General features: G+C 43.1%; 1 protein-coding gene across 1 annotated transcript in view; it reads left to right on the top strand.

The window, feature by feature from the left end:
• Positions 1-2273: 2273 nt before the first annotated feature.
• LOC109900018 (testis-expressed protein 2) overlaps positions 2274-12013 on the top strand; it is a 36406-nt gene continuing 26666 nt past the window's right edge. The window contains exons 1-2 of the mRNA XM_020495732.2: positions 2274-2506; positions 8504-10006. Coding sequence (XP_020351321.1) covers positions 8534-10006 — 1473 coding nt within the window. The 5' untranslated portion in view covers positions 2274-2506; positions 8504-8533. The remainder of the gene's footprint in view (positions 2507-8503; positions 10007-12013) is intronic.

Genomic DNA, 12013 nt, shown 5'->3' with positions numbered 1-12013 from the left:
GTATCCTCTAATAGGTGATTATCCAAGAGAGAGAGAGGGGGGGTAGAGAGAAAAGAGACAGCAGGAAAGTGAAAGCAAGAAAGAAAGACAGGGAGAGAAATGGAGAGATGGTAGAGAGAGAGAGAGAGAGAGAGAGAGAGAGAGAGAGAGAGAGAGAGAGAGAGAGAGAGAGAGAGAGATGGTAGAGATGGTAGAGAGGTTATTCCAACCCAGCTCCAGCAGTGAGTCTGAACACTATATGCAATGTTCCTTATCATTTCCAGGGCTCTCTGTATTTAGGCCAAGAGAGATGGACAGCCCTGTTCATTCTTTTATCCCTTTCCCCTGCTTTCGTAAGTGTTCTCCTGCTCCAGGCCAGAGAGCTGACTCCTGCTATTTGTATCTATAGGACAAGTTAATAAAGGCTTCTATAGAATGGGGTCGAAATCGAGAGCATTACCGTAGCATCCTTGGCCTGTGAAAAATACACTGTTAAAATGAAGTGCTTTGAAACACTAAAACTAGTGGCAACTGAGCTGCCACCAATTAAAGGAGATTAAACCTTAACTTTGCTGAAGTAATGAAACACATGGTTGTGAGGGTATTGTGACAGATTTAAGGTGTTTTGAAACTTTCATCCTGAGGTGTTCTAAAACATGACATGGTGTTGTAACACCACTTAATCAGGAGTTATGCAACACCTTGCCAGAAACTGGGAGCACAAACCCGGAAAAGGTTGAAAACACTATTATGGTGTTTCGAGTCTTGTGTAGTGCAGAATTATATCGCCTTCTTCTGGAGTTTCCAGATACTGTAAATAAGATTCCCTCCTCTTATTGTAGCACAGGAGGCTGTTGAGGGGAGGATGGCTCGTAATAATAGCTGTAATGGAGTAAATGGAATTGTATGGTTTCCATGTGTTTGATGTGTTCGATACTATTCCATTCCAGCCATCCTCTCCAATTAAGGTGCCGCCAGCCGCCTGTGTGTTGTATATTCCCTGCTCTCATATGGTGTGTTGATTAACTCCTCATTGGTTATTCCAAAAGGCCAAATATACAATATTATGCTCAAACAAAGCACACAAGAAAATATAGTTTTGTGAAAATACAAGTTAATAAGTTTGTCCAAGTTAATAATTATTGAGTACAAAATTACTTTTTCACGACATGATTTTGAAGCTTCAAATGCTTTATTGTTTCTTAGCAACTGATCAAAAGACAACAAAACATTAATAGGTATTTTCAAATGTTCTTTATTTATAAAGTAAGTCGGTTCAAAGATCTGTAAGGTATTTATCATATTACAATTCTTCCAAATCAATGAGAATATGGCATTATGGACTAAGGCAGTGTTTTGACAAGCAGGACACCCAAGTTCACATCCACTTTCTCACTTGGGTACCAGTGATGAAAGGCCACTTTATACATGATACCACTGCTATGATTTGCCCTAAACATTTTAATTGTGCAATTATTTCTAATCTCACGATGGGCCTGGCAGCTGTGGCCTATAATTAGTTCCATTGTCTACCCATAAAAAAGTATTCAATTCCCAGTTTTCTTTAAAATGTTGATCAAAATATTGACTGAAAACTTTCATCAATCAATATTTATCCGATAAACCACTGGCATTTCGAAACCATTTGAGTGTATGAAGGACACAGTCTTCCCAAACATTGTTTTGATACTGACTTTTACATGCACTGAAACACTTAAAAACACAAATATTCAGATTGAATAACCAGTACTTCCATTCTGTGTATCCTAACACTTACATTGGGTTTACATTTAAACACCCTCCAAACACCAGATCTCAGTTTAGGCGCAAGCACTACTTTTCATGGTTTTACTACATAATGATGGTGTTTTGAGTATTTCAATTTAAAAGTTTAGACTGACTCGACATGTGATTGTAAACTTTGTATTGGCTTGCTTGGGTGAAGGAATGTAGTGGCCAGTTCCTATGTTGTTTCACATAAAGCTAAACCTCATAAAAAAAGCAGAGGTAGGCTACATAGAAGCAACACCAATTGATCATCGCCGTTTAAAGTGCACTGATTAATGTGCACTGCAGCCATGGTTTTTATAATCAGATTGGTAAGATTCTGAGAGGAGCTCTAGCTGCTGCTGATGCTGGGAGCGAGTGTCACATCTGGAGAGAACAGAGTCAATCTGCGAGGGGTAAGTGTGAGCGAGCGCAGCGCGTGGTGGAACTGGAGTCACATGATCTCTTCTATTCTAAGAACGGTTTGCAGCTGATCTATCTACGTTTATACCAGGCAGTGACTTCACTTCACTGAAATACGAAAGACCGGCAATATTATTCATGAAGAATTACAATTTGTAACACAAGTGCGCGAAGCTATAGCCAGGCTTTATGTGACAAGCGCACACTATGCGCATTTCGCGGGACATCTCTTCAGGTCGCGTCCGAAAATCTTGACAAACCGTTATTTTCGAGAATAAAGACTGTCCATGCGATAAAGAAGTGGTGTGGTGTGTGTCCATGCTGCAGCGATAACCAAGTGAGTTGAGGTCCGTTTTGATATTATTGATTTTGAATTCAATATGTTTTGGCGCCTCACATGCTTTATAGACCTGTAAGAACATCCTATGGCTTGACATGTTTTATTTGTAGCATTTAGTTCATTCATGTATAGCATGTCAGGAACTTTTTTGTATTTTGTTTCTAGACATGGCATCATTTATCACAATAACTGATCACCATTTATACCATACATGTATCAATGAGATCACTGTTTATTATTTTGTACCACTTCCAGTTCCAATTTATTTGGAAGATATTGTAACGCTCATCGAAATGGGTAGACAAGGCGTAGCGTGATTTAGGTTCATCATAATTTATTTGAATGAGAACCAGCAACAAAAACAATAAAGAGAATGAATGAATGAACATACAGCCTTGTAGGGCTCAAAAGCAACAATACAAAAACAAGATCCTACAAACAACAGTTGGGGTGGAAGGGTAGCCTAGTGGTTAGAACGTTGGACTAGTAACCGAAAGGTTACTAGTCCAAGCTGACAAGATACAAAGGTACAAATCTGTCGTTCTGCCACTGAACAGGCAGTTAACCCACTGTTCCTAGGCCGTCATTGAAAATAATAATTTGTTCTTAACTGACTTGCCTAGTATTTTTATTTATTTATTTATTTTACCTTTATTTAACCAGGTAGGCAAGTTGAGAACAAGTTCTCATTTACAATTGCGACCTGGCCAAGATAAAGCAAAGCAGTTCGACAGATAAAACGACACAGAGTTACACATGGAGTAAAAACAAACATACAGTCAATAATGCAGTATAAACAAGTCTATATACAATGTGAGCAAATGAGGTGAGAAGGGAGGTAAAGGCAAAAAAGGCCATGATGGCAAAGTAAATACAATATAGCAAGTAAAATACTGGAATGGTAGTTTTGCAATGGAAGAATGTGCAAAGTAGAAATAAAAAAAAATAATGGGGTGCAAAGGAGCAAAATAAATAAATAAATAAAAATTAAATACAGTTGGGAAAGAGGTAGTTGTTTGGGCTAAATTATAGGTGGGCTATGTACAGGTGCAGTAATCTGTGAGCTGCTCTGACAGTTGGTGCTTAAAGCTAGTGAGGGAGATAAGTGTTTCCAGTTTCAGAGATTTTTGTAGTTCGTTCCAGTCATTGGCAGCAGAGAACTGGAAGGAGAGGCGGCCAAAGAAAGAATTGGTTTTGGGGGTGACTAGAGAGATATACCTGCTGGAGCGTGTGCTACAGGTGGGAGATGCTATGGTGACCAGCGAGCTGAGATAAGGGGGGACTTTACCTAGCAGGGTCTTGTAGATGACATGGTTAAATAAAGGTACAAAAAAAAAGGTGGAAAAGGCTACCTAAATATGATCCCCAATCAGCCTGTCTGTCTGTGTCACTGCAGTAATGCTCACATGTAGGCACATTGGTGATGGAGAACATTGACTTGCCCTAGGAGGAGTAGAGTAACTCCTCCATAGAGGAGTAGGGGAGTAGAGTAACTCCTCCATAGAGGAGTAGAGTAACTCCTCCATAGAGGAGTAGAGTAACTCCTTCATAGAGGAGTAGAGTAACTCCTCCATAGAGGAGTAGGGGAGTAGAGTAACTCCTCCATAGAGGAGTAGAGTAACTCCTCCATAGAGGAGTAGAGTAACTCCTTCATAGAGGAGTAGGGGAGTAGAGTAACTCCTCCATAGATGAGTAGAGTAACTCCTCCATAGAGGAGTAGAGTAACTCCTCCATAGAGGAGTAGAGGAGTAGAGTAACTCCTCCATAGAGGAGTAGAGTAACTCCTCCATAGAGGAGTAGATGAGTAGAGTAACTCCTCCATAGAGGAGTAGAGTAGTAGAGTAACTCCTCCATAGAGGAGTACAGTAACTCCTCCATAGAGGAGTAGAGGAGTAGAGTAACTCCTCCATAGAGGAGTAGGGGAGTAGAGTAACTCCTCCATAGAGGAGTAGAGTAACTCCTCCATAGAGGAGTAGAGGAGTAGAGTAACTCCTCCATAGAGGAGTAGAGGAGTAGAGTAACTCCTCCATAGAGGAGTAGAGGAGTAGAGTAACTCCTCCATAGACAGAATGACAGTGGCTATCTCAGATTATCAGGGCAAATACTTGCTGCTTCCTATAAAGTTTTCCTCTCTAGTCTGTACAGTATACTACAGTACACATGAGATTGGGAATTCATTTTAGGTAGAATTTTACTTAACCCTACAATAGAAAATCCATGTACCACTGCAACTGGTAAACTAGTTGATAGTTACCTTGTTCTATACTGCCAGTGTCACCAGCATGACGTCTCCCTTTGCATGCTCCACTGACTGATAGTCCTTCTTGCTCTTTACATGACATGCTGAGTTGGCACGTCAAATGTCCACCAGTCCATCATCGTGTGTCAAGCATTATATTAGCTAAGCCGTGGTTGAGCCTGTCTAGAATAATGCTGTCTGGTTGATAATGCTGGCTGATAGATAATGCTGCCTGATAGATAATACTACCTTATAGATAATACTGCCTGAGGCATTTCATAACCATGGATGCTTCCCAAAATGGCATCCTATTCCCTATATATAGGACACTACTTTTGATCAGAGTCCTATGGGCTGTGGACAAAAATAGTGTACTATAAAGAGAATAGAGTGCCCTTTGGGATGCATTCTATGTCTGTCATAGCACAGCGCTGCCACTGGCTTAGGCCATGGAGACCAGATTACTACAGTTAGAGGTGAAGGCTTTATTCACACTCAGAATACGTTTTGTGCATATTTGTATTTTTATGTGTGGAGGAGGGTCCCTGGAGAGAGACAGAAAGATAGAGAATTGTTTGTGTGTGTGTGTTTGTGTGCACCTGCATATACTGTTTGTGTGTGTGCACTCATGCACCTATGTGTGTATATTGCTACTATTTATGTGAATGCACGGTGCACCCAGGCTGGGAAGTCTGATGCTGTCTGGGACTCTGTGGGTGCTTCTCAAAATGCGTACTACAGTGCTCCGAGCACACAAATTGGGGCACAGGAGGGTCAGAGAATGAGTACAAATGAAAGTATGTGAAACGGAGCATGGAGGGCACTCCTCGAATGCATACTCCATTTAGACCTATTTCAAAGCATGCATCGATCCAAGCTTCAACGGAAAGTATGCAAAGAAATATGACGCAACCATGTAAAATATTACTCAAAATGTATTGAAATCAATAAGCTGAAGCGAGAGAAAATATTCTCCGACTTCGGAATGAAATGTTGCCTATTCACCATCTCATATGTTGCCTGACTAAAATATTTTATACAAAATATATACATGCTGTGTTTTTTAATATGTATTAATTTAAAATAAATGTTTTTATTGAATCCAAAACATATAATATACTTGCTCAACAACTACATCATACCAGTCATCCAACAGACCCCCATTCAGAGAGACACACCGAAGTATCCAGGGTCAAAGCCCTGCTCAAGGGCATGTCGACAGATCTCCCACAAGGCCAAAAACGGGGATCTGAACCCACCAAGATCCCAGCACAGTTCCCCAATAGCTGCCTCTCAACCATCTGAGACCCCTCCCACAGCCCCCCCCCAAGAAAATAAATAAAAAAGGCATTTAATTCATTCCACCTCCCCCCCCCCCACCCCCCAATGCACTAATAACCAAGAAAATTAACTAAAGAGAAAAAGAAAAACAGGAAAACAGAAAACAACAATGCAAAAAACAACTAAAATCATAACAGCAAGGCCAACTGTATATGTTTAAGTGCATGTCTGGCACTATTTACATGTGTGTGTGTCCGTGTATGTGTGTATTTGTATGAGAGTGTGTGTATATAATTTTGGCATGTTTACCTGTGTACCGTGTACCAATGTACCGTAGATAGCAAGCCCATATTAAATCAATAGGGCTAACTGGCTAGCTACGACAGAATAATTTACATCTGTCTTGCATAATATTAGTTTTAGGTAATTTTTGCCTGTTAAACTATCTGGTTAGCTACATCATTACTATTCACATATAGCTAGCTGATAGTTATAAAGCAAAACTGTTGCTTTGTGTATATCTTTTTTCGTCTCTATTGCTATTGTCCTGGCTGGAAGACGGTTCAGTGAATGGGTAAGTCCCAAGTCCATAGTAAGTCAACAGGGCTAACTGGATAGCTAGCTAGCCATGAAGAACTGATAGATACCCACAATTTTTTTTTGGTCTACCTTGAATAACCTTCATTTTAGGTCATTTTGCCTGTTTAACTAGCTGGCTAGCTAGATTATTACGATTCACATATGTAGCTGATAATGATGAAGTCAAATGTTTGCTTTGTGTTTATCTTGTTTTGTCTCTATTGTTGCCATTGTCCTGGCTGGAAGTCCTATATAGTGCACTAAAACTACGAACAGTAGTGCGCTATGTAGGGAAAAGTGTGCCATTTCGGACAAATCCCCAGATAGACTGGTGGAGAAACTGGGATCTCATATGGGTCATCATCATCATCTTCCTGTCCACTGATCCTGTCATTTCCACACTCACAGTCCCTACATTCTAAGCTTTCCGTTAGCTCTGTTCCACTCAGCACTCTAGTACCGTGGGAACAGAATAGATGTAAACATAAATGTCTGTCTGGCTGCCAGAAGGAGGTGAGTGAAAGCATGTCTGACTACCGTTACCATTCATCTTAGTGTTACATAAGCTGCTCTTTAAGCTGCTAAAGCAAGAACCAATCACATCATGTTGACAGGCTGCTCTGTGCTCAGACGACAGTGCTGAGAGTAAGAAAAACTGGTTGAATCAACATTGTTTCCACATAATTTCAACCCAAAAAAATCTATGTGATGACTTTGAATCAACCTGGAAACTGATTGGATTCTCAAAATGTCGTAAACGTAAGGGAATTTCATATTTTTTTCACCCAACTTTTAACCTAAATCCAATGACATGGTGACATTTGTTGTTGAATTCACGTTAGTTGAGAACTCAACCAAATGTAAATCAAAACTAGACGTTGAACTGACGTCTGTGATGGATGAGTATGAGAGATACGTCTTCTTGATTGAGCTTAGATTGAGTTTTGGAGAATCTCAAATTAATTTGGTTGCATGGCAACAATGCAGAGGGGTGTGTATAAGAGACCACCAATCATACGCTTGGTCAGAGCAGAAGTGCATATGTGGCGGCAGGTAGCCTAGCGGTCAAGAGTATTGGGCCAGTAACTGAAAGGTTGCTGGTCTGAATCTTCAAGGTGGAAAAATGTCCCGTTCTGCCCTTGAGCAAGGCAGTTAACCCCCAACAACAACTGCTCCCCAGACACCATTGATGTTGATTAATGCATCCCCCCGAGTTGGGTTAAATGCGGAACACACATTTCAGTTGTGCAACTGACTAGGTATCCCCTTTCCTTTCCATATAGGCTTACAGTATTGTGTGAAAGACCAATACCTCTACAAACAGTGTTTACATGTGAAGGCTTATAAAACGTGTATTTTCTCTGTAAGTTAATATGCATGAATAATTATTATATTAGTGTAGCCTTGTGAATGAGTGTAATCTTACCTTTTAATCAGCACTTCTTCCCTAACAAAGTACAGAATTGGATTGAAGCACTGTGTTCTTCCCTATTTTAAACAACATATGGGGAGGAAACTCTCATCTATTTCTGGATAGGCCCTACTTCCCAACACACACACACACACACACACACACACACACACACACACACACACACACACACACACACACACACACACAAATGTGAAGCCACAGCAGGGGGAGAGGGAAATATTGTTATCAGGTCCTGATTCAGACGTAGGCAGACGTCAATACAGAGATTTATATGTAAGTCATTTCCCCTCTCCTGCCAAGCTACGTTCACACTTCCTCTCACTAAAAGGAACATTTTGATGATTAAAATGATGCATAAACATGTCAAAAGAAGCTCTCTCTCTTTTTTCTCTCCATCTCTCCTGGGTCTTAATAATGAACAGTAGCTGACTGGGTTCTTATTTCTTATGCTAACTCCTAGGTGCCTTGGTCTCCAATGTAAAGATAAGAAATGGCAGAGATAGGAGAAAATGAGGCGAGTGGAAGAGAAGGAGCAGATGGAGGAGGTGGAATGGGAGGTGTAAGGCCACCCCATGACCCCCAGAGCCCGGCCCGCTGTCCGTCTCCTGCTCCCCCAGTCAGGGCCCACCATGGCGGGCTCAGGAGAGGGATCGTGATCCAGCTAACAGGCACAGAGGGTGACTGGGACAGTCTGGATGACAACGAGCTCATCTTCCCCCTGGAACCCGACTATGTCGACCAGACCCCTTACATCTCCCTCTCCAAGGAGAGACAGAACTCCACAGAGGAGAACCAACACTTCCTGTACTCCCCAGCCTTCCACATACCCCTCTCCCCCTCTTCCCCTGGGTCCCTGGTGGACTCCTCCATCTTAGCCCCTAGCTTCCTCTCCCCCAGCCCAGTCACCCCCACCCACCAGCCCCTGGTCAACCTGGTGAAATCCCTGTCCACGGAGCTGGAGCTCCCTCAGGGCTCATCCCTTAGACCCCGGCCCTTCCTCAGCCTGGTCAAGTCCATCTCTACTGAGATCTCCCGCTCAGAGCCAGAGGTGTCCCAGTGCAAGTCTGACTCCCGCCTCAACCTCCACCTGCAGTGGAAGAACCTAACTCAACCTAAGGGAAGGAGTAACGGAGATTCCCGTACCGCCCCACCCTCGCCAGTCACTCTATCCCCGCCCGAGGGCACCAAGACGGGCTTCTTCAAGATGGAGCTGGAGGACACGAAGCGGAAGCTCTCTGAGGCCATGCAGGAGCCTATGTTCAGTAAGCCTATCAGTATGTTCAGTAAGATCATGGGGGATGAGAAGGAGAATGCAGCAGCAGGCAGCCCCAAGCACCAGAGAGCTACGGGGACTCCCTCAGCCGACTCCCTCAGCTCCAGAGGGGTCTGTGTGGGGAGGATGGACAGCATGGAGGTGGGTAACACAGAGTCTCCTCTGCGGAGCACCAAGAGAGCGGACGGTGGCTCTCCGCCGGTGTTTGACTGGCCTTGTGCCAGACATCCCAGGAAGGGTCTGCCCATTAGACCATGTTCTGTCCACAATCACCACGATAGCAAACTAAATTACAAGACAGAGGAACTGGAGATCTGCACCTACGATGAAGTCATGCAGGTTGTGGCCGTCGAGAGACATCATCACAGTCTTCTGCGGAGATTGCCTGGTTCTCTGATCTCCTCAGGACCCCATGGTGTGTTCAGTCAACCCACCTCTCTACCACCTCCACCATGCATGGGGTTGTTCTGTGGGGCTGTGCTGTCATACGCCTACTTCATTCTCCCCATGGGCCCCTACATGTCAGGCCTGGCTCTGGGCATGGCCTTTGGCTTCCTGCTAGGGCTGCTGCTTCTTAGGCTGGGCTCAACCATACACACCGCTCAGCCACATCCACACAGCGACGTTCAGGCCCTGACTGAGGCTGTTCAGCAGTCTGATGCCCTCAGCACCAAATCAGACGTCCTCAGGGTAAGTCAATGTTCAACCATGTTTTTGTTGTTGTCAGCAAATGAAATGCGTGAACATAAGAACCTGAAGGTGAATGTCACGCCCTGACCTTAGATATCTCTGTGTTCTATATATTTTGGTTAGGTCAGGGTGTGACTAGGGTGCGTACTCTAGGTTTTTGTATGTCTAGGATTTTTTTGTATGTCTAGGGGTTTTGTATGTCTATGTTGGCCTGATGTGGTTCCCAATCAGAGACAGCTGTTTATCTTTGCCTCTGATTGGGGATCATATTTAGGCTTTTCGCTGGGCTTTTGTGCTGAGAGAAATTAACTGTACAAAAAGGAATTAACTGTCATGATCGTCGTATGAAGGCGACCAAGGCGCAGTGTGGTATGTGTACATTCTCTTTATTAAAAGAATGAACACCGAACAAACGAACAAAATAACAACCGAAACGTGACTGACAGGCAACTACACATACGTCATACGACGATGGACAGCACAGCCCCACAGAACAACCCCATGGGATTTTGTCTATGTGTAGTTGCCTGTCAGTCACGTTTCGGTTGTTATTTTGTTAGTTTGTTCGGTGTTCATTCTTTTAATAAAGAGAATGTACACATACCACACTGCGCCTTGGTCGCCTTCATACGACGATCATGACAGTTAATTCCTTTTTGTACAGTTAATTTCTCTCAGCACAAAAGCCCAGCGAGGTCTGAATGGGGACTTATAACATATGGAGTCAGAGTATGACGTCAACACCCACACAATAATTTGCTGAATAGAAAACCATATGTTTAAATGGCACTTCTCCTCCTCCATACTATGGCATGAACTTTAGAAAGTTTGTTTTTAGAACGTCAGCACATCCACTCCCCCTCTCTCTCTCTCCTTCTGAGCATGAATCATTTCTAATGTGGTCCCTTTGCGACAGCTAAAAGTGCCTGGAATGAAATTAACGTCTCCCAATAAAAAGTTCCTAAAAAAAGACACAGAGCCTCGTTAGTGATGTCTCACAGCAGAGCAGAGCACAGTCTTGCCAGGTGCAGGGTATTGCTCTGAGCCAGCGTTGTCAGTTCCAGCGGAAATTAGCTGAGCAAGAGAGGCTGGGGCTGTGTAATTTGTTAGGTTCGGTGGCAGGTAGGCAGAACAGTGTTATCAGTGGTAAATGGTAGAGCCAAAAAGGGGAAAGAGGGACAGACTGTCTTAGGGAGGAGGTATAATTCCCTTGTTGGTTAATTGGCGGGTTTGTTTTTAAGGTGGAGGTTAGACCGAGCCTCAGGGTAGAGTTAATCATGGTCATCAGTGTGAGAGAGTTCTGAGACTTTCACTCTCCATCTAACATTGATACCATTGAATTACCTATGCTCCCCAAAGAGCAAAAGGGTTTAAGTCAAGTCCAACCAACATTGATAGATATTTTGCTTTGTAGCTTTCTCTGTGTCATGGTGTATTTTCACACTCTGACTAACTGACAGGTGTTTCACTCTCTGACTAACTGATAGGCATTTCACTCTGACTAACTGACAGGTGTTTCACTCTGACTAACTGACAGGTGTTTCACTCTGACTAACTGATAGGCGTTTCACTCTGACTAACTGACAGGTGTTTCACTCTGACTAACTGTTTCACTCTGACTAACTGACAGGTGTTTCACTCTGACTAACTGACAGGTGTTTCACTCTGACTAACTGACAGGTGTTTCACTCTGACTAACTGATAGGCGTTTCACTCTGACTAACTGACAGGTGTTTCACTCTGACTAACTGACAGGTGTTTCACTCTGACTAACTGACAGGTGTTTCACTCTGACTAACTGACAGGCGTTTCACTCTGACTAACTGACAGGTGTTTCACTCTGACTAACTGACAGGTGTTTCACTCTGACTAACTGACAGGCATTTCACTCTGACTAACTGACAGGTGTTTCACTCTGACTAACTGACAGGTGTTTCACTCTGACTAACTGACAGGTGTTTCACTCTGACTAACTGACAGGTGTTTCACTCTGACTAACTGACAGGT

The sequence above is a fragment of the Oncorhynchus kisutch genome, linkage group LG11 (assembly GCF_002021735.2).
Source record: "Oncorhynchus kisutch isolate 150728-3 linkage group LG11, Okis_V2, whole genome shotgun sequence".
NCBI lineage: Eukaryota > Metazoa > Chordata > Actinopteri > Salmoniformes > Salmonidae > Oncorhynchus > Oncorhynchus kisutch.
Note: the sequence above shows the minus strand (reverse complement) of the source record. Positions and strands in the feature narration are given on the sequence as shown.